Source organism: Sturnus vulgaris, chromosome 31 (genome assembly GCF_052056855.1).
Source record: "Sturnus vulgaris isolate bStuVul1 chromosome 31, bStuVul1.hap1, whole genome shotgun sequence".
Classification (NCBI taxonomy): domain Eukaryota; kingdom Metazoa; phylum Chordata; class Aves; order Passeriformes; family Sturnidae; genus Sturnus; species Sturnus vulgaris.
The window spans coordinates 1,427,038-1,447,018 of NC_142273.1; the positions used below are offsets into that span (position 1 = coordinate 1,427,038).

The window sequence follows — 19,981 nt, forward strand, 5'->3', positions numbered from 1 at the left end:
CTGGGAGTACGGAATAGGGGTAAAGGGTGCTGGGCGTACAGACTACTGGGGGGTACAGGATACTGGGGGGACAGGATGCTGGGGGGCAGGACCCGCCATATCCCCGCGGGGATTCGCGGGCACCCTCGCTGCCGTGCTGGCTCTTTCCGGGAGGGGGCGCCGTGAGACGGGGGTCCCGTCGGGGGCGGGGCCATTTGGGCGGGGCCGTGGGCGGGGCCCATGGGGCCATGGGCGGGCCCAATGGGGCCATGGGCGGGGCCGGAGGCGCCGATGGCGGCGCCGCGCGTGGTGCTGCTGCTGAGCGGGAAGAGGAAATCGGGGAAGGATTTCGTGGCCGAGGAGCTGCGGAACCGGTACCGGGCGGGGCGGGACTCGGCCCGGAGTGTGGGCGGGGAAGGCACGGGGTGTGCGGATAGTACCGGAGGATAGGGAGGCTGGGACTTGGCCGAGTGGAGCCAGTGCCAGTGCCCGTCCCGCTTAACCCTCTCCCACAGGCTGGGCCCCGACGTCTGCACCATTCTGCGCCTCTCCGGGCCCCTCAAGGAGCAGTACGCCAAGGTACCGCCGAGCCTTGTCACACCCCGCCGAGCTGTGCCCGGACACTGTGCCGTGCTGTGCCATCCCACGCTCATACCGTACCAACCATGACAGAACCACACCGTCCTGAGCTGTGCCGGGCACTGCCGTGCTGTGCCGTGCCACGCTTATACCGTACCAACCATGACAGAGCCACACCGTCCTGAGTTGTGCCATCTCACATGCTGTGCCATCTCACCATCATAGCGTACCACACTGACATGCCATGCCACATTGAGATGTGCGAGAGTGTGTGCTTTGCAGTTCTATGCCTTCCCATGCTCATGCCGTACTACAGTGCTGAGCTGTGCCCTGCCCTGCTGCACTGTGCTGTGCCATCTGATGCTTTGCCATGCTGTGCTGAGCTCTGCCATGCTACCACACACCAAGCTATGTCAGGACATGCTGTGCCAAGTTGTGCCATCCCACAGTCATGCTGTACCGCATTGTGCCAAGCTTTTGCGTGCTATGCTGTACTGAGCCACCCCATTCCACCTGGCTGTGCTGAGGCATGGCATGTCACAACAGCCATGGCTATGCCGTGCCATGCCATGCTTGTTGGCCCAGGACATGCCTACTGAACCCCCTTCCCCACAGGAGCATGGTCTCGACTTTCAGCGACTCCTGGATGCCAGCACCTACAAGGAGATGTTCCGTCAGGACATGATCCGCTGGGGCGAGGAGAAGCGCCAAGTTGACCCTGGCTTCTTCTGCCGGGCAGCAGTCGAGGGGGCACTGCAGCCAGTGTGGGTGAGTTTTGGGGAGTTCACAGGGGCACTGGGGACAGAGCACAAGTGCTGATGGAGCCCCTGTGCAGGTGGTGAGTGACACACGGCGCCTCTCGGATGTGGAGTGGTTCCGGGATGCCTATGGGGATGCGGTGCAGACTGTGCGGGTGGTGGCTACTGAGGAGACAAGGAAGAGGAGGAACTGGGTCTTTGTCACTGGTGAGCAAGTGAGGGGCAGCTTCACCTAGTGTGACACCAAAACTGGGGTTGCCCAATGGGCACAGGTCTGCTGCCTCCGCTACCATTCCTTGGCAGTGGGAGAAAGAGGCTTTGGATCAAGGCCCCCAGCTCTGGGGGATGAGGTCATGATGAGGGGTACAGATAAACATATCCTGACCATCCTTGGGGCCTCCCTGGGTTCTGTGCTACCAGGGGTGGACGACGCTGAATCTGAGTGTGGCCTGGACCAGGGAGTGGCCTTTGATTGGGTGATCACCAATGACGGGGATAAGGTGGCCCTGGGTGAGCAGCTGGAGATGCTGGTGCAGTCACTCCGCAGTAGCCTATAGCTCCATGTCTCTCGACTGGGGCTTGGGGACTGCATCATCCTCCCCTTCTCTCCAGCCCCTCAGCATCTCCCCCTCCAGCTCCTGCTAATGTTTCCTGGTCTGGAATAAAGCTCTGACACTGACAACCGCTGCCACACTGGGCCTGTGTCTCATTCCTGGGGAAAGGACACACAGGTGATCCTGCCCCACCCCCTCCATGGGTTTCCCAGCTTTTGGGAGGCAGAAGTGCAGTTCAATACCTTCTGTCCAAGCAGGGGGGGGTCACCAACTGGATGTTTCATGGTGTCTTTCAATGAGGTTTCTAGCTGCCCTAGTATCTTTTAATAAGGTTTCTAGCAATTCCCTACAGCTTATCTGCTTCCCAAACTCATACACTTATATCTGCTCTCTCCAGCAACAGCTGGGCTCGGAGGGGGGTGGGGGGTGGCGGTGGTGGTTCCCGGGTGGGCTGCGAGTGTTGAGGGGGGATTAGGGCCCTTTATACATCTATACGTATGTATCCCATACTCTGGGTCTACCATTACCCTGACCCCGACCTTGGGGACCTCCTGAGACGCACACATCGTGCCCCCCATCCTTGGGGGTGACCCAGCCCCAGGATGGGAGCACCTGCTCCAGCTGCTGCTCGTAATCTCCAGCCTCTATAAACGGATTAAGAGGGATTATATAAAAGGAGGAGGGATGCCCGTGGGGGAGCCCAATGGGTTAAACAGATGAGGGGTCTTTCGGGACTTGTCCGTCGGGACGCACGGGGGTACTGGCGCCCGGTGCAACCCGGTGCACTACAATCCCGAACGACCCCGCAGAGATGCAGGAACCGGGGGTGTGATGGAGGGGGAGATACAAAGCGGGGAGCGGGCGGGGATGATGTCAGCCTGCGGGGAGCCCCAGCGTGGCCAATGGCGCTGCGGGGCCGGGCCAGCGGCAGCGGCGGGGGCGGTGGCGGCGGCGATAGCGGCGAGAGCACGGAGCCCATTCATGATCCAGCGAACGGGGCCGGTGGCAAGTAAAGCGGAACCGGTGCCCTGTAAAGCGGCGCCGGTACCGCCGTCATGGAGACATCGGGACATCTCCACGATTCGGGCGTGGGGGACTTGGAGGAGGATGGTCGGTGTCCCTGCCCGTTACCGGGGGATGAACGGTCACCGCCGCCGCCCTCCGCGCTGCCGCCGCTCCAGCACAGCCTGTTGCACTCCTCGCCCGGGTCGCTACGGGCCCCTCCTCCTCCTCCCGCCGCCCCCGCCGCCCTCCACCCTTCCTCCCGCCACGGTAGCCAGCTCAACCTCGGCGACCACCCAGCGGGCTCTGGGGTGGCTAGCAGCAAACACCGGCAGCCCAGCCCCTTGGTTCATCGGCGGGACAGCAACCCCTTCACCGAGATTGCCATGAGCTCCTGCAAGTACAGCGGAGGGGTGATGAAGCCCCTGAGCCGACTCAGCGCATCCCGACGGAACCTCATCGAGGCCGAGCCGGAGGCACAACCCCTGCAGCTCTTTGGTGCCGGTGATCCCCCTGAAATTGTTGTCTCACGGGAGGACAACCATGCTCCCGCCACCCACCGTCCCACCCGCCCGCCTGCCCGGCCGGCTCCCACCACCTTTGCCAAGGGGCCCAAGCGCAAGGCTCAGAACATTGGCTACCGGCTTGGGCACCGCCGGGCACTGTTCGAGAAGAGGAAGCGCCTCAGTGACTACGCGCTCATCTTCGGCATGTTTGGCATTGTCGTCATGGTCATTGAGACCGAGCTCTCCTGGGGGCTCTACTCCAAGGTACCAAGGGGGCCAGGGGGGTGTGTGTGGGGCTGGTGGCACCAGATAGTGCCCGGTGGGGTGAGAATGGAGCCATTTGCCCCATCCATCCCATAGGATAAATATGGAGCTGTTTGGCCCATCTGGAGTGGATAGGCTGGTTGGTGACTTGACAGGATGTTCCCAGAGCTTTAGTGGATGCTGCAGCCACAGGTGTCGGACAGGGTGACCACCCGGCTGGAGGTGTGGGGACTATATGCTGGTGGCTGCTCTGTTGAGTCCTGCCCCATGCACTTGTAGCAGCAGTCACCGACCCACTGAGGTCTGTGGTGCCTGTTGCTGGCATGTCAGTTCGCTGCTCAAAAGCACTGTGCCCCCGGCAGTGCAGCAAAGCACCCCCTCCCTCCTCCGCCTCCTCCCCCACACCCCTTCCTGCCCTTTTTTTTCCTCTTTTTTTTTGCAGGACAGTGCCTTTTATTTATAATTCTCCCCCCCGCCAGGCCCCCCCCCCCCCCCCCCCCGGTCCCTTCCAGCTCCTGCTCCCGGGCTGCGCTGGTTGGCAGTGATATGAATAACTCTTTGTATAGACATCTGTCATGTTATTTATACCTATCCAGAGAGGGGAAGGCATCGGCACCCCCACCAGCACCCATGGGCGTCAGCGGGACGGCACTGCTGAGGGGGCTGGGGTGCAGCCAGCGGGGGTCCCCTTGCCGTGATGCTGTCAATGGAGGGGAAGGAGCAGGGTGGGAAGGGGCTGTTCACCACTTCCTGCCATTATCCGGCATGGGCAGTGGGGAGAGCAGGGTGAGCAGAGGAGGTGGAGGAAGGGAGGCAAGTCGCTGGGGGGGGGTCCTGTGGTTTGGGGAGCCCTCTGCCTCCTCACCGAGGTGCCTGGGGCGGGGGGGGGCGTCCTGAGCCCCGTCTTTCCATGGCTGCCAGGGTCAGTGGGCATGTGGTGGCTGCGGGCAGCAGTTCTGCTGCTCTGTCTGAGGCAGAGGCATGCCTTAGTACTAAGCTGACATCCCTGGCATCCTTGCCGAGAAAGAAAGATGCTTCAATGCCAGAGCCTTTATCTGGTGGTTCCCACTCCCCTTTGGCAGGAGCAAAGCCAAACCACCATCCCCCACCTGCATTTGCTACCTGTTGAGTTGCAGCCACCCTCGCAGGCTCCGTGTGCCTGCATGCCTGGTACCAGGGGACTGTCCACCCTTAGCAAGCTGCCAGCAGCACCGCTGCCATGCTCGCTGGCCCCACCACGCTGAGCTGCTGTGTCAGCTGGGGAAGACCCTGTGAGTCAGCGCTGCTGCCATGCAGCAGCTGTGACACGCTGCTACGCCCCTGCCCCACTGTGACACAAACAATTGTGCTGACAACCACAGAGTGCAGGAGAGTTCCTGGCTCCGGCCTCTGCAGGCCCTTGGCCAGATTTGCAGCAGCTGTATATAAATTCCCCCCCCCCCCAGCAGCCCCCAGTGAGAAACCAGAACTCACTGGCAGGGACGTGACCGTGAGTGTGGGAGTGCATGTGATCAGGGCTGGCTGTCATTGTATACATGGGGATGTCAGTGCAGCTCCAGCTCTGCCCCATGGCCCCAGCCATGCCACAGCCTGATCCCAGCCAGAGGATGAGCTGAGCTGGAAGCAAGGATACACTGGCCAGGTTTTCCCTGCTCTCTGCTTGTCAATTGACTGTGGGCAGAACAGGGCCTCTCCTGCCCACAGGACAATATTGCTGCTTCCCACCATGTGTGCAGCACTACCAGAGAGAAGTATCCTGCCATCCACGTGGTGGGGCAGGACATGTTCCAGGGGTGCCAAGGTCTTTCCCCACTTCTGCCAAGACCCCATGTTGTTTGCTGCAAGCATGGAATCCAGGAATGACACTTCCTGACAGGTCTCTTCAGGCAGGAGGCATTGGTAAACGTCGTGTAACATTTGCCAAGTGAGGAAGGGGGTGCCCATGCAGGTTTTGTGCCCCTGGGAAGGGTCTCACCAGAGCCACCTTGGCACAATGCTGCCCCGGAGTTAGCCTGTTAATAGTAGTGTTTAGTCCCAGCACTTTTCTTAGCACCAGCCATTATATCCACACAATTGCACAGCCAGAGCCAAGTTGTTAACAATGCGGCGCCGCCTCCACAGCAAATAGTCCCTTCTCTGCGTGCAAACACCCTGTGGAGATGAGGAACACTGGGGAGAGGGAGCCAAACAAGACCAAAGCCAGCCCAGCACACTGGGGAGCCAAGGACAGTATGCCATGAGTATGCCAGGTCTCAGCATGCCATGAGTGTGCCATGGGTCACCATGCTGGGGCTCAGCATGTTGGGGATGGTGGGGAGGTGTGGGATGGGTGCGTTGTAAGGGTGGGCTGGTTTGGGAATAACATCTTGGTGAAGGGCTGCCAATGCCCTAGCATCAGTAGGGCTGGATTGTAGCTGGCACATACACGAGTTTACCAGTATCCAAAGGGAACAGTGAATCCTGCTTTTCCCAGTGGGGTCCTGGGGACCTGCCAGTTCAGCCATCAGTGAATCAGGGGCTGGTTTAATTTACATAAGACCGATTAGCTGGAGGGTCTAGTTAGATCATCTGTTTGGATACCATAATACTGGGCTCAGGCTAGATGAGGCCAGGGCACTGGCATTGCACATCTCAGAGGGGAGGCTGGGAGCTGCACTCAGAATTAAATAAGCAGAATAGAATTTAAAAAGAGGTTTGGAGAGAGGGCACGTGGTGCTGGTGGTACCAGTGGTGGCAGTGATGCTGATGGTACTGATGGTGCCCTTACTACTGTGTTAAGCTGCTTAGGGGGGAAGCTGAAGCAGCAAAAGTGCTGTTGAGGATGGGATTGCAGGTGTTGGGGGGCAGTATTTTCTTTAGGGTGTGGAATCCAGTGCCAGCAGAGTCCCACAGCTGTGTACCCCTTAATGCCTTTCCTGCTTTCACTCTGCAGGACTCCATGTTCTCCCTGGCCCTGAAATGCCTTATAAGCCTCTCCACTGTCATCCTGCTGGGCCTCATCATCGCCTATCACACACGGGAGGTGCAGGTAGGTCCTGGCATCATCGAGGGGTGCTGGAGTGTGCTGTGGGGTTTGCCAACCACCTGAGTGGGACACAGTACCTGAGCTCACATCCTGCTCCACCCTGGAGCCTCTTCCTCTTTGTCAGGGTTTTGGGGGGCAGTGAGGGTTCTTGGGGGACAGTCAGGCCAGTCATCAACGGGTCTGTCTGAGCCCCAGGTGCCTGGCAGATATGGTGGTGGCTGGGAGAGACTATAGCCAGGAAGGGCTCAGGCCAGTCAAAGTGCCAAGGAAAGCCACAAAATCCTTTCCTAATCAGGGCTGCGCACTCTCTTCCTCCCTGGGAAGTTAAAGGACTCCCAGTTTGTTCCAGGAAGGCTGTGCTTCCCTGTGCAACCTAGCTTCGGCACAATGCCAGCCTGTTTTGGGCATGGGAAGAATGAATCACCAGTCAGGAGAAGGAGCATCCTGGGAAGGGATGTCAAAGCCCCTGGCCCTGAGTGCACCATAATCCCACCTTGCCCCTCCTGGGGCTGGGGGACAGAGGGGCCTTGCCATATAGGGGGCTGGCATCCCACTCCCTGCCTGCCTCTGTCCCTGCAGTCCCCACTCCAGCTCAGCCTGCCCGCATGGGGACGAAGCCTGGGGGTGAGTTACTCAAGGCAAATATTTGAGAGCTTTGGTTCTTGCTGGAATAATATTTACCCCAGGATGACGGTGGTTGGGGTCAGCCGGGTGAGCCATGCCCCCGGTGCTCACTGTTTCCTCTGCTTGTTGTTCCTGGCAGTGGGTTGTGCAAACACAACATCCACCCAAGGCAGCACAAGGGTCATCCTACCTCCCCTGCCTTGACCACAGCCAAAATCTCACTGCTGTCCCTCTGCACATGGGGTCTGAACCTCTCCATGGTCCCAGCTGCTCTGCCAGGCCAGTTACACTGTCAAGACAGGGAATTAGATGAGTTTGACTTGATCTGCTCCCAACAAAGCTGTGCTGGCTGCATGTTGCCCTAGTGTTAGGAAGTGTTATGAAGGAATTGCTGATAATCCAACTGAAATGGAATGGGGCTGCCAGAGCTGTAAATCCTCAACTTCTTGTACCTCTTGGCCGAGGTGGGGGACTGTGCTCCCTTGGCCATGGCACTTGCCAGCCCTCCCAGCCTCTGGAAAACGATGACTTCAGCCTCTTCCCTCAGGATTCCGCCTTCCTTTCTTGCCCAGAGAAGCTGTGGCTGCCTCAGTCACTGGAAGTGTTCAAGGCCAGGTTGAATGGAGCTTGGAGCAATCTGGTCTAGTGGAAGGTGTCCATGCTCATGCAAGTGGGTGGAATGAGATGAGCTTTAAGGTCCTGTTCAACCCAAACCAGTTTGTGATTCCATTCTCCTACTAATTGTGTTAATTAGACTTGAAGGTCTTCCTGTGCCTCAGTTTCTCTGAGCCTGAGGCATCACTCGGCACGCCAATGATGTCTCTGGTGCCTAGGGCAGAACATGCCATGCTCTGCCAGCACCACATTATCATCACCTCACATGAAGGAGAGCAGTTCTGGCAATGCTGCCAGCTCTCGCCAAGGTCGGGTTTTTTGGGGGGTGGCGGAGATCCCTCATCCCAATGTTTGGATAACAACAGCCTGAGGCTGTTTATGCTTTTGGTGAAACTTTAGTCCCCAGGAGGTGTCTCGATAGCTTTTCTTGGGCTTTGTTTTTCTGGAGAAGTGGTGGCCGACACTCCTTTTCCTTCCCCTGTTGGAGCCAGTGATGCTGGATATGTTGGGGAATGCCCCCTTGGGTACCACTGAACCACACTAGGTTTCCATGGAAACCTGCATTGATGCTTTACAGGTACGGAACTGAGAGGGGCTGGCTCAGGGGAATCCTGCCCAAGTCCTCTCTTGCTCCTTCCCTTCCCTGGCCTATGGCAACCCCCCATCATGCAGTCAAAAGGCTCCTGCCTTTTTCCGCTTGCTAATTTGTTTATTTTAACACCCTTTTCCAGGAAGGAATAGGCTGTCAGCTTGCTAAATGCCTGAGGATCTCCCTTGACAGCTTGGAGCATTTTTGTAAACAATTTCTCAAACAAAGCAGCTAAAAGGAGCAGAGTTTTCCCTACAGAAAGGGAGGTGGCTGGGACAGCCACTCCGTGAGTCAGTCCCAGTGGCTCCTGCCATCCCCAGGGACAGCCCCAAGTGCCATGCCGTGCTAGTGAGATGGCTGGCACAGGTGTACTGGGGCCTCTGGCAGGGCAGGAGGGTTGTTCCTGGGCTCAGTGCCAGCTGGGGCCATGCTCCCCACCCACCTCTCATCCGCTGCCCTGGCTGTGTGCAGCCCTGGCATCTGTGAGCGAGCCAGCATCATTTCATGCTTGCAGGATTGAGGACGCGGACAGCAGCACCAGCTGCCACATCCCCTTTGGATCCCTTCCTGCTGGTTTCTTTGCCAAGTGCTGCTTGCAGAGAGGCCCTGAGCACATCCCTGCTGCTGTGGGTGATACTGGTGTCCCTGTCACATCAGGCAGAAGCTGATGGCAGCCTCAGGACAGCCCTGCCGACAGGACAGGGTGGGTGACTCCCAGGGCTCTGGTGGCATCCCAGAGAGGCCAACTGAGCTGCCATCTTCCCAGCTCCTGCAGAGACCCCAACTCCATCACTGATGATGAGAGAGGAGCTGGTGTACCCAGGATGAACCATCAGTTGCCATGACAACTGAATCCCATCTCTGCCAGCAGCTGGATGCTCTGACTGTGGCGTTCACTGCCCAGATATTGCTCTGGCACTCAGGGTGTCATGACTGTCAGTGAAATCAGTGCAGCACCAGGAGCAGAGGGACTGGGGTGGCTCATGCTGATGCTCTGTGCCACCACGGCTTGCCCATTTCTGTGACTTGGATGAGGGGGACATTCCAGGAGGTGGGCTCCTGCCAGCCAGATTTTGAGTGAGCTGTCACCATGCTGTGCCTGGGTGTGTGCCCAAGGCTAGGCACCTTAAAGCTTTTGGTGTCCCCTGCAATGTGGCCATCCCTGACACACACTAGCAGGGCAGCAGAGAGGTCGGTGGTGACAGAATCTCATGTCTTTCTTCTCCATCCATCCCCTTCAGCACTTCTGGCTGAGCCACACCCAGCTCCTCTTGGCTTTGATGTCAGACCCCCACTGCCTGTGGAGGGAGGGATGCCAGTGGGCAACTTGTGTGGGGCCACTAGTAACCACATGGTGTTGCATCTTGGTAGCTCTTTGTGATCGACAATGGAGCTGACGACTGGCGGATAGCAATGACCTACGAGCGCATCCTCTACATCAGCCTGGAGATGCTGGTTTGTGCCATACACCCCATTCCTGGGGAGTACAAATTTTTCTGGACAGCTCGCCTGGCTTTCTCCTACACACCTTCTCGGGCAGAGGCTGATGTGGACATCATCCTGTCTATCCCCATGTTCCTGCGCCTCTACCTGATTGCTCGGGTGATGCTGCTGCACAGCAAGCTCTTCACTGATGCCTCCTCACGCAGCATTGGGGCACTCAACAAGATTAACTTCAACACCCGCTTTGTCATGAAGACACTCATGACCATCTGCCCTGGGACCGTGCTGCTGGTCTTCAGCATTTCCCTCTGGATCATCGCTGCATGGACAGTCCGTGTGTGCGAGAGGTGAGAGGGGTTTGGGATGCGTGGTACTTTGGGACTCACAGTGGTTTGGAATGAGCAGTGGTTTGGGGTATGTGGCAGCTCAGGATGCTTGGCAGCTCAGGACGCTCAACACTTCGGAATGCCTGGTGGTTTGGAATGCTCAGCTGTTCAGGATGTGAGAACGACGAGCAGAAGTTTGGGCTGTGAGGAGCTTTGGGGTGCTCCATGGGTCAGGACGTGCAGTGGTTCAGCATGTACAGAACTGAGGACTTCATGATGATGTGCAGTGGTTCTGGATGCTCAGCAGTTTGTGTTTTGGGATTCGTGGCAGTTTGAGATTCTCAATGGAGATGCGAGTCCCAACACCCTGTGAGAGCAATGCAGGGCTCCAGGGCCTCAGCAGCCACAGGTTCCCTCCACCGAGCCCTGCTGTTACCAGATGATAAATTATCTACACAGGCAGGAAGCAGAGCAGGGTCAGCCATGTCCTCACAGTGCAGTGCCTAGGCCAGGCAGGGTCCTTGTGGAAGAGGACAGTGTGTGGTGCCAGGAGCCCCAGGAGCATGGGCGGGAGACATGGAGAATGGTGGGAGCTGGGGGGCTGTGTGTGGGGAGGGGCCAGAGGTGCTGATGGTAAGTGACAGGGCCTGGTTCAGGCTCTAGCAGCACTGCCATGACAACACTGTGGTGACAAACCCACAGCCTGATGGCATCATGCCAGCATCAGTGTGCTCAGCACCGGGGTTGCTGTGGCGACCAGCCTGGTGGGTATCATTGCACCTCCATCTCTCAGGGACCTGCCACCACTCTTTGTCTACTGAGGGAACCAGGAGGCTGCAGTGGTGGCATCCCAGTGCTGTGCCAGAAGGTTTTCTCCACAGCCACAGTGCAGGGTGCCAGCAGCACCTGTGGAAGGGAGGGCAGGTCATCCAAAAGCTGTCCTTTTGTGGCAGCTTTGTGTCATCCTTGGAACTAAGGTGTGAGGGATCACACCTACTGGCTCCCCAGGGTTGCCTGGGACACCCAGATTAATTCTAGATTGCTTGCAAAGTGAGGGGAAGGCCACCCCCCCCTCTTCCCCAGGGTAGGACCCGTTGCTCTGGTTATGCTGCAAAGGGGTATTAGGGGAGCTGTAAGTGGTGTGGGATGGCACACTGAGATTTTATGAGCTTTTACTGGCTGTGTTTGCCTTCCTGCCTCCCTTAATGATGCTCTCTTTATGAGCTGGATCCTCAGGCACTGCCTAATTGTGTTTGAGAAACTGTGGTTTATGCCTCCTAAACAGGGAGCAGGCGGACAGGCACCCAGGACACACACAGGAGGGTAATCCCCCACCTGGAGAGGCTTAGGCTGGAAAATGCCATGAACTATTAGGGGAAAAAAAACAAAATAAAACCAGAAATTATGCAGACAACGCACTGCAGATCATTGGCACCGCAGTTACCATCACCTCCCTCTATGTACAGAGAGCAGGAGCAAACCCAGGTGGGCTGGAGATGCGTCAGTCCTGGGGGATGCAGGACTGGGGGAATGCAGAACTCCTGGGACATGCTCCATGTGTGAGGGATGCAATATCACTTGTGCATCCACCATCCCTGGGGGTCACACAGCTCCCACAGGAGGATGTGTCTCCCTGTCCACACTGATGTCCCTGCCACTGGAAACCAATTTGCTGCGATTTTCAGGACCGTTCCCAACCAGCACCCACTGGGGCCGGGCAGTTTGGAAGTGGTTGTGCCTCTCCAAGACACGTTTCTCGGGCTGGGGTGGCACGGCCATGGCACTGAGCCGTGGTCCCCGCTGTCTGTGGGCGCAGCATCCTCCCGTGCGCGCCGCGGGGCCGCACCTCTCCGAAGGCAGGAGTCGCTAGGCAACCTCGCCTGCTCGCCTGGCCACCGCACTCAGCCGCCTGCGGTGCCGCCAGCGCTGCCGGGCCTGCCCGCCGACGTGTGCTCACACGTGTGCTCCTTGTGTGCTCCTTGTGTGCTCCTTGTGTGCTCCTTCGTGCCGCCAGCCCGCTCCTGGGACGGGGCTGCAGCCAGCCTGGACCACCAGCCGGGGCTGCCCAACACCACGCTGTGGGTTCAGCCGGGATGGTGCTGCCATAGTGGCGTGGCATTGGGGTGATGCTCACAGCTGCAGATGTACTCAGATGTGCACAGATGTGCACAGGTGTACACTGGTGAGGGAGGCTGTGGCCTTAGTGGGGGCAGGCAGACAAGGGGACAACAGAAAGCAGTGCTGGTGTCTGACTGATTGAGGCAACCCTTGGCATAAGCAGGTGGCCCCTCTTTCTGCCCACACCAGCCACGGCGTGTGCCAGCCCCTCTGGTTTATCAATTCTTGCTCAAAGTGCTACTCAGAAGAGAAAATGTCCCTCTGTCCAGTAGGCCTGTAACCCTCTTGTCCAGCATGATGCTCTTGGGGTTGTCCCCTCAGGACATTCCATCCTGCGAGATGAGGTGGGCTCAGCTCTCCTCAGGACAATACACTGGACAGGATAAGTGTGTGTGCCCCACTGCTGGTGCTGGAATTTTGGGGAGTGCCATTGCAGTTACCAGCTCTAGCTCTCCTGGCCAACCCTGCCCAGAGTGAGTCTCACCACGGCTGAGGGTGCTTTCTCCTGCACCAGGTCCTCGTTTGAGTCTCCAGCTGAGGGAAAAACATTTCAGAAGAGGAGAAAACCCAACTGCTCTGCTAGTGATGATCTTGGAGTTGGGATTGCCAAAAGCTCCATCTGTTTTCCCTCTCTGGATTCTGTGAAGAGGCTGGGAGAAGCCTGCCAGAGAGGCAGGAAAACAACCATCCTATTCAAAGTGGAGTAAAGGCATTGCTTGCCCCTGCCGACTTAGGGCTGAGTCCCAATGCAAACTGGGCCAGGCCCTGCTCTGTTGCCAGGAGTCAGCACTGCATCCCTCAGGAAACCTACCTGCATGGCTTGGCTGTGCTTGTACCAGCCCTGGGGAACTAGAGGCAGCTGGGGCCCCTGGCTGCATGTTTGCTGGAAGAGCCAATGTCTGGGACAGCCAGAGTGGTCATTGACCTCACATCTCAGCAGGGACCTGGAAAATTTGCAGCATTCCCAAAGCTGCAGCCACTCCACATGTGCTGTGTCTTGAGTGTGTGAGCTGTTCCTCTGTTCCTGAAAGCCAAGTGCATGCCAGAGGCTCGATAGGATCCATCCCCAGCAATTCTGCTGGGGCTGCTGACAGCACTGTCTCCTGGGGCAGCACAGCCCAGGCTGCAGCACCAGTAGGATGCAGGGGAGGATGCCAACAGAGCTGCTGTGGTCAGGGCCTTTGCAAAGCCACAGCTCTTTCCTCCATCAGCTAATTCTTGCTGCAGCACCACATGACACCAGGGACACACAACAGAACTGGGATGTGGTGACAGGTCTGACTGAAAGCAGAAACCCTTTCCACTGAGATTTTGCTCTCATTTTGTCCATGTGGGTTTTCCAGTGCCAGAAATTGTGCAACCACTGCTACTATGGCACATCCTGCTGTGTTGTTAGTCCTGTACCCCAGCACAGCCCATGCCAGGGGAGCCACTGTGCCCAGGTACCCCCTTTTCTGCTACATCCATCCCTGTCCCCTGCTGTGACACTGATGTCCGTGTCTCCTTGGCAGGTACCATGACCAGCAGGATGTAACCAGCAACTTCCTGGGTGCAATGTGGCTCATCTCCATCACCTTCCTCTCCATCGGCTATGGTGACATGGTCCCACACACCTACTGTGGGAAGGGAGTCTGCCTGCTCACTGGCATCATGGTAAGGGCCATGCCAAGCTGATTGTCCATTCTGTGGGCTCTGCCTGTCTCCATTGCAGAGGTGGAGCCACTGGATTTTACAGGGACCTGTTTCTCAGCTGTTTTGTCCATGTACAAGGCCTAATGACTTCAGCTCTGAGGTCTCATAGCCTGGAAGTTGATGGAGTTGTCTCAGCTGGTGAATTTGAGGTGGATTTGGACCCACATTCAGTAAGGGTGGAGAGGCTTTGGTGGAGTCAGTGATGTCCCCAGGGAGCAGAAGAGCCCCTTAGCATGCCTTGGCCATCCTGGTCCACACCATCTGGCTTCCATTGCTCATCTGCCATGGGTTCCTTTCCTTCTGGCCAAAAGCTCACCATTCTCCAGGGCCTCCAGCGTACCTGCCCCAAGGAGACCACCATGAGATCTCCTGGCTTGTGGGACTTTCCAGCCAGGGCTGCTGAAGGAGCAGCTGGGGGCCCTGTGGTCACGATTCCTCCACAGATCCACCCCAACCATCAGCACCCCAGCTCTGCCCACCTCAGCTCCAGGCCCTGGGGATGGAGCCATCCCTCCTCCCAGCTAGGGCAGATTGAGCTGACACCCCATGAATATCAGCTGGGGAGGCTCCACCAAGAAGTATTACTTCTATATTATCTTCAAGTCTTTTACCTGTCTTGGATGAGGTCAGACACAGCAAGGCTGATATTATTGGTGGGAGCCAAGCAAGGGAGAAAATCCCTATGGATGGGGGTGATGCAGCAAGTGCCAGCAGAGGAGAAGCTGCTGGTTCAGCTGAGGGGATCCCGGTGCTGCAGGCTCCCAAAGCTCTTTCCCTACCAGTGGTTACTTTGAAGTGAGACAGCATCTGTGAAAGTGTCCCTCTACACCCAGCACTGCCCCTCACCCCTGGGAACAGAGACACCCACTGGGGTTGGAGGCTTTGCTGGGCTTCCCCCAGTCCCCAGACTTCCCCCAAGGGCAGTAACTCCATCAGGAAGAGAGAGGTGGTGAGAGTCAAGAGTGTGCAGCAGGACCTTTGAGGATGGATTCAGGGTATCAGGTTAATTAATGACTCTTTAAGGAGAGCTCTTTAAGGCTGACAGCACCCTGCCAGAGCACTAGGGGGAAGCAACCCAGCTGGTAGGAGCAGCAGTGGGCAGAGCTCAGGAGCACAGCAGGGAGGGTCTGGAAAGAACAGCTTGGCACAGATGTGCACTGGAGATGATGGCTGCCACACACATCTGGCCCTAATTGCTGGGATAAGTGAGTTCCCAGCTGGTGCAGTTGGGATACATGGCAATTTGAAGGGTCCTGATTTGGGGCCCCTTCTCTGTTCTCACCCATGCTGCCTGGTGCTTCCCCACTGCTCTCCCACCCCAGACCTCTTGGGAGTGGAGGGGTCCCCATCCCACTGGGCACTGGCACAGGGCAGATCTCTGGCCCACAGTGGCACAGGCTCACCACTGACCACTGCCAACCTTGTTAATAGCCCTGGCCTCTCCCATTAGTTACACAGCCCATCATCAAGGACACCTAGGCTCTGTAATATCTTCTTTTTAGGATAATGGGGAGGACACGTAGCTTTAGTTAATTAGTGGATTGCAAGGATGAGGGTGGGAGTGCTGGTGTTACAAGAGGGTGACAAACTGCTTCCCCAACTAATGTCCCTGGACAGGGTGCTGGATGTACAGCACTGGTGGTGGCTGTGGTGGCCAGGAAGCTGGAGCTCACCAAAGCTGAGAAGCACGTCCACAACTTCATGATGGACACACAACTGACAAAGCGGGTAAGGTGCCATGGGGGGCAGCAGGAGTTGGGGGCATTACTGGGTGCCAGGAGCTTGGGATTTCGGCTACCATGGCAGGAGAAAGTGGGTACCACAGTGGAAGAAGGTGCCAGCATCTCTGGGTGAGGCTACAACAGGAGAGGAAGGTGTTGGCATCTTTAGATGTGGATCCTGCAGGTACCACTGCTGAGGAAGGTGTCCAAGTGCTGTAGATATAGCACAGGCGTGAGAGTTATGCTGAGATAAAGAGAACCAGCTCTGTTACAGGGATTTAGGTGGTGCTCCCTCTGGGAGCATACTCCATCCTTTTCCATACCATGATCTCACTCCTCTTGGTGTCAGGAAGACAAGTGGGTTTCAGTGATTCAGCGCCCACCACAAATAAGAACGACACCATGAGGTTCCCCTGAGGAGGCGCCCAGAGCCAGCAGTGGGGCATTCATGGTATGAGACCCTGTCATACCAGGGTCTGGTGTCACATCCCTGGTAGGATGCAGGAGCAGCAGGAGGTTGCTGGTTTTGGCAGCAACCATCCATCATGGCAAAGCATCAGCAAACCAACAGTAGTGGTTGGTTGGTCATATCATGGGCTCTGCACACTAGAATATGTTTTAGAGGGGATGGTGGCAAAATGAGCATCAGTGCAGCCCTTGGGAAGGCAACCAGTGGTGGGATGCAACCAGGGCACCCACTTCACCCCAGAGAGCAGAGCCCCAGACAAAGTCCTGACACCCCAGGAATAGTCAGGACCGTGGTGTGAACAGTCTGGGAAAGCAAAACAGCTGGTCAGCCCTGCTCCACTGGCCATTGATATGGATCTGCAGGCTCCATGCCAGGCAGACAGCAGCCAGTTCCTCCTGGGATGAGCAGCCGAGCTATGGTTTAGCTGGAGAGTCTGTGGAAGTCATGTCCCAGCGCTGGCAGCACAATTGGGACCTGCCAGGATTGGGAGATGGGTGCAGGAATCAAGAAAAACTTTGGGATTTTTTTTCTTGAGGCTTATGGTACAACTTTGTGTGTAGGCAAAGAGCCAAGTGCTGGAGCATGAGTGCAGATTAGGACTGGGATGTGAGTGCACCAAGGGCCAACAGCTCTTCCTTCTCTTACTGCTGCTTGAACTGCTCATCATCCCTTGCAACAGTCCAGGAAATCGTGAGGGTGCAAAGCTCACTCCAGCTGGGGCAGCTCAAGTGCTCTTGCAACATTGGTTCATGGCAGAGCCAGATCAGTGTCTCTGTGAAATCTCACATGGCTGGTGACCTGCAGCCACTCTTCCTTTTCAGATCAAGAATGCAGCAGCCAACGTCCTGCGGGAAACATGGCTTATCTACAAGCACACCAAGCTGTTGAAGAAGATCGACCATGCTAAAGTCAGAAAGCATCAGAGGAAGTTCCTACAAGCCATCCACCAGTAAGAGGCTGTGCAGTGGGCTGGGGGCAGACTGAGCTCCAGATAAACCAGGATCCTGTTCCTGGCAGGGGCGTGGGGACAGTTTTCCATTGCCCAGGATGCAGGCAGGTCTCCAGATGCTGTTTGAAAGAGGGGAGGGAGTACAGCCATGTGCTCTTTCCTTCTCCCCAGGTTACGGAGCGTGAAGATGGAGCAGAGGAAGCTGAGTGACCAAGCCAACACCCTTGTCGACCTCTCGAAGGCAAGTCCCATAGGGACCTTGTGGCTTGGCCAGACTGAGTGTTTTTCTTCACTTGGAAAAACTAAAGCAGACTTGGCTGACCGCAAAATGCTCCGACTCAGTAAATGTCAGCAAGGAATAGCTGCTATGGGATGGCTGCCCTTGCAAAGCAGGAGGAGAAACACATACATGAGCCAAGGGGTCCCTGCAACCCTTTTTGCAAGGGATACCACTGCTCAGCAGCACAGGGCCAGCAGAGTTTCCTTGCTTTGATGGCCAGGGATGAGCCAAACTGCAGTCGCAGAACCCTCAGAGAACCTGGGGTGGGCTGAAATGGGGCAGAAAGGGGTAAAGAGGTGAGCTCTGCTAGTGGCTGTGGCACCAACCCCTCTAGCCATGGTACTAACCCCGCCACTGTCCCCTGTGTCCCCTCCCCAGATGCAGAACGTGATGTACGACCTCATCACAGAACTAAATGACCGCAGCGAGGACCTGGAAAAGCAGATCAGTGGCCTGGAATCCAAGCTGGAGCAGCTCAGTGCCAGCTTCAACTCCCTGCCCCTGCTGATGGCCGACATGCTGCGCCAGCAGCAGCAGCGCCTGCTCACCGCTGTCCTGGAGGCCCGGGGGGTTGGTGTGCCAGTGGGCACCCCCCAAACACCTCTCTCTGAGAGCCCCATTGGGGTCAGCTCCACCTCCTTCCCCACCCCTTACACGAGCTCAAGCAGCTGCTAAAACGCAGCCCCTCGGCCCCACCGTGGACAGGGGAAGCATTTCCACACAGATCATGAGGTCTCTGTGAACTTTCTTCTGGTCCTTGAACCGCTGCAGGACCCTTCAGCTGGAGCCAGTGGGACCAGCAGTGCCGAGCAACGCTCGGAGCTTTGCCAACGCCTTGGTATCGGGAATTGCATCCCCGTTCAGGTGCCTCTACACGTGGTGAAGGAAGGGGACAGAAGGTGATGCCTTGGGCCAGCCTGTGCCGTGGCGTCCGGTGAGAGACGGAAAACCCACGCTCAATCTCAGGTCTTCACATTTGAAAACAAAACAAAACAAAACAAAACAAAACAAAACACCAAGTCAGGAGCACTGAAGCAACGGAGACACCGGAGGGAGAGCTTTCCTCCCTGGGGCACTCCCCTCGCCCCCTGCCCCTCTCACGATTTGCCAAACCTCGCCAGGCAGATGCCAATGTGGGGGGTTCGTTATGCAGGCTCTGGCTGACGCTGCCGATGCTCCATCCCATCTCCTTGCCAGGATCCACAGGACAGCCCCCTCACGCTGACAGCTGGGTGACAATGTCTGGCTGTAACCTTCCTGGGGAGTTCTCTGGAGCTGTGAATGTTTTCTACCCAGAGAAGAACAACAGATACTTCTTCTTTCTGGTCCTTAGTGTCATATCCTGCCTGGAGACACGTGCCAGAGCCAGGAAAGCAGTGCCTACAGCGTGCAGGGCCACGCAGGGCTGCCCCCAGCCCGTGGGGCTGGCAGGCCAGCCCGGGCGCTGAGGGAGTCTCCAGGTGCTCACATCACTGCCTGCTGGGAGCCTCCCAGCATTTTGCAAAGCCAGTGGGCTCTTTGCAGCAGTCTCAGAAGTGCTGGATGAACATCCCATCAGCTCCAACCGTCTCCACTTGTGCTGGGAACATCCGTGCTTGAGCCCAGTTGGCACCAGGATCAAGCAGGAGCTCACTGGAAAGTGATGTGTTAGCAGGGGCAGGTGCTTCATCTGTTTAAAACAAAGCCCATCACCTTCGTGCCACTTCTGCTGGGTTTGGTGGAGGGCAGCAGCACTCTCTGATACCGTCTTGGCAATGGCACTGCTGCCCATGCCTGCCAAAGTGCAGCACCTCAGACTCCATTATACTTTTTTGCTGGTGTTCAGCTTCCTGAGGTACCCTTGACATCACTTAGCTGCTTCTGGAACCAGCCACTTTCTGTTTTGCTTTCACCATTTCTCCCTTTTTCCTCCTCAGTTCTTCCCCAGTGTCGTGTTCTGGCTTTCCTGGATCCTTGCATGGAGCTGCGCCAGGCTCCAATTTTGGGGTTGGTGTTTGCTGCTTTCCATGAAAACTCAGCAGAGAATACTTATATATTTTTAAACAGATGAAGTAACTATGTAATTACTCTGCAATATTAATTACACCTTGCCCAGCAGTGTCAGTAATTGTAATCAGTCACTGTGTTACTCCAGGTATACTCAGCCTGTAATGCTCTCCTTTGTAACTTTTTCCCTTCCATAAATAATGCTGGATTTTGTGCGCACGTAGGGGCAGAGACACACCCTCCTGCACCACCACCCCTACACCCCTAATGCTGAAGAATTTCTTTGCTGCCAGTGGTGTGAGGTGGTTTCTCTACTTGTGCCCTGCAGTTACATAGAAAAAAAGCAGTAGTTAGTGAGGAGTACTGTCCCCATGCTGGCCCTAGGAGGAGAAGGAGGAGGAAGAAGGCTGTAAGGCAACAGCAGGAGTGCTGCAAAATGAGATGTCTGTGCTGCAGAGGTGTTGGTAGCAGGGTACCAAACCCAGTCATCCCTGTTTCCTTC

The 19,981-nt window shown here is 56.8% G+C and overlaps 2 protein-coding genes across 2 annotated transcripts; both read left to right on the plus strand.

Moving 5' to 3' along the window:
* The first annotated feature begins 221 nt into the window (after positions 1-221).
* Positions 222-1,998, plus strand: PMVK (phosphomevalonate kinase). Its single transcript, XM_014892847.2, has 5 exons — positions 222-353; positions 495-558; positions 1,174-1,326; positions 1,394-1,523; positions 1,737-1,998. The coding sequence occupies exons 1-5, from the start codon at positions 241-243 to the stop codon at positions 1,871-1,873; spliced, it is 597 nt and encodes a 198-aa protein (XP_014748333.2). The 5' UTR covers positions 222-240; the 3' UTR covers positions 1,874-1,998.
* Positions 1,999-2,815: 817 nt separating this feature from the next.
* Positions 2,816-19,771, plus strand: KCNN3 (potassium calcium-activated channel subfamily N member 3). The gene is made up of 8 exons (XM_014892793.2): positions 2,816-3,642; positions 6,575-6,670; positions 9,867-10,285; positions 13,894-14,035; positions 15,692-15,802; positions 17,086-17,213; positions 17,385-17,454; positions 17,872-19,771. The coding sequence occupies exons 1-8, from the start codon at positions 2,926-2,928 to the stop codon at positions 18,166-18,168; spliced, it is 1,980 nt and encodes a 659-aa protein (XP_014748279.1). The 5' UTR covers positions 2,816-2,925; the 3' UTR covers positions 18,169-19,771.
* Positions 19,772-19,981: the final 210 nt, after the last annotated feature.

Excerpts from the sequence above, each read along its gene's own strand:
- PMVK (XM_014892847.2), top strand. The coding sequence starts at position 241 with ATGGGGCCATGGGCGGGGCCGGAGGCGCCGATGGCGGCGCCGCGCGTG. Across the intron at positions 559-1,173 it reads TCAAGGAGCAGTACGCCAAG|GAGCATGGTCTCGACTTTCA; the intron begins GTACCGCCGAGC and ends CCTTCCCCACAG. Across the intron at positions 1,524-1,736 it reads GAACTGGGTCTTTGTCACTG|GGGTGGACGACGCTGAATCT; the intron begins GTGAGCAAGTGA and ends CTGTGCTACCAG.
- KCNN3 (XM_014892793.2), top strand. The coding sequence starts at position 2,926 with ATGGAGACATCGGGACATCTCCACGATTCGGGCGTGGGGGACTTGGAG. Across the intron at positions 10,286-13,893 it reads ACAGTCCGTGTGTGCGAGAG|GTACCATGACCAGCAGGATG; the intron begins GTGAGAGGGGTT and ends TCTCCTTGGCAG. Across the intron at positions 17,455-17,871 it reads CCCTTGTCGACCTCTCGAAG|ATGCAGAACGTGATGTACGA; the intron begins GCAAGTCCCATA and ends TCCCCTCCCCAG.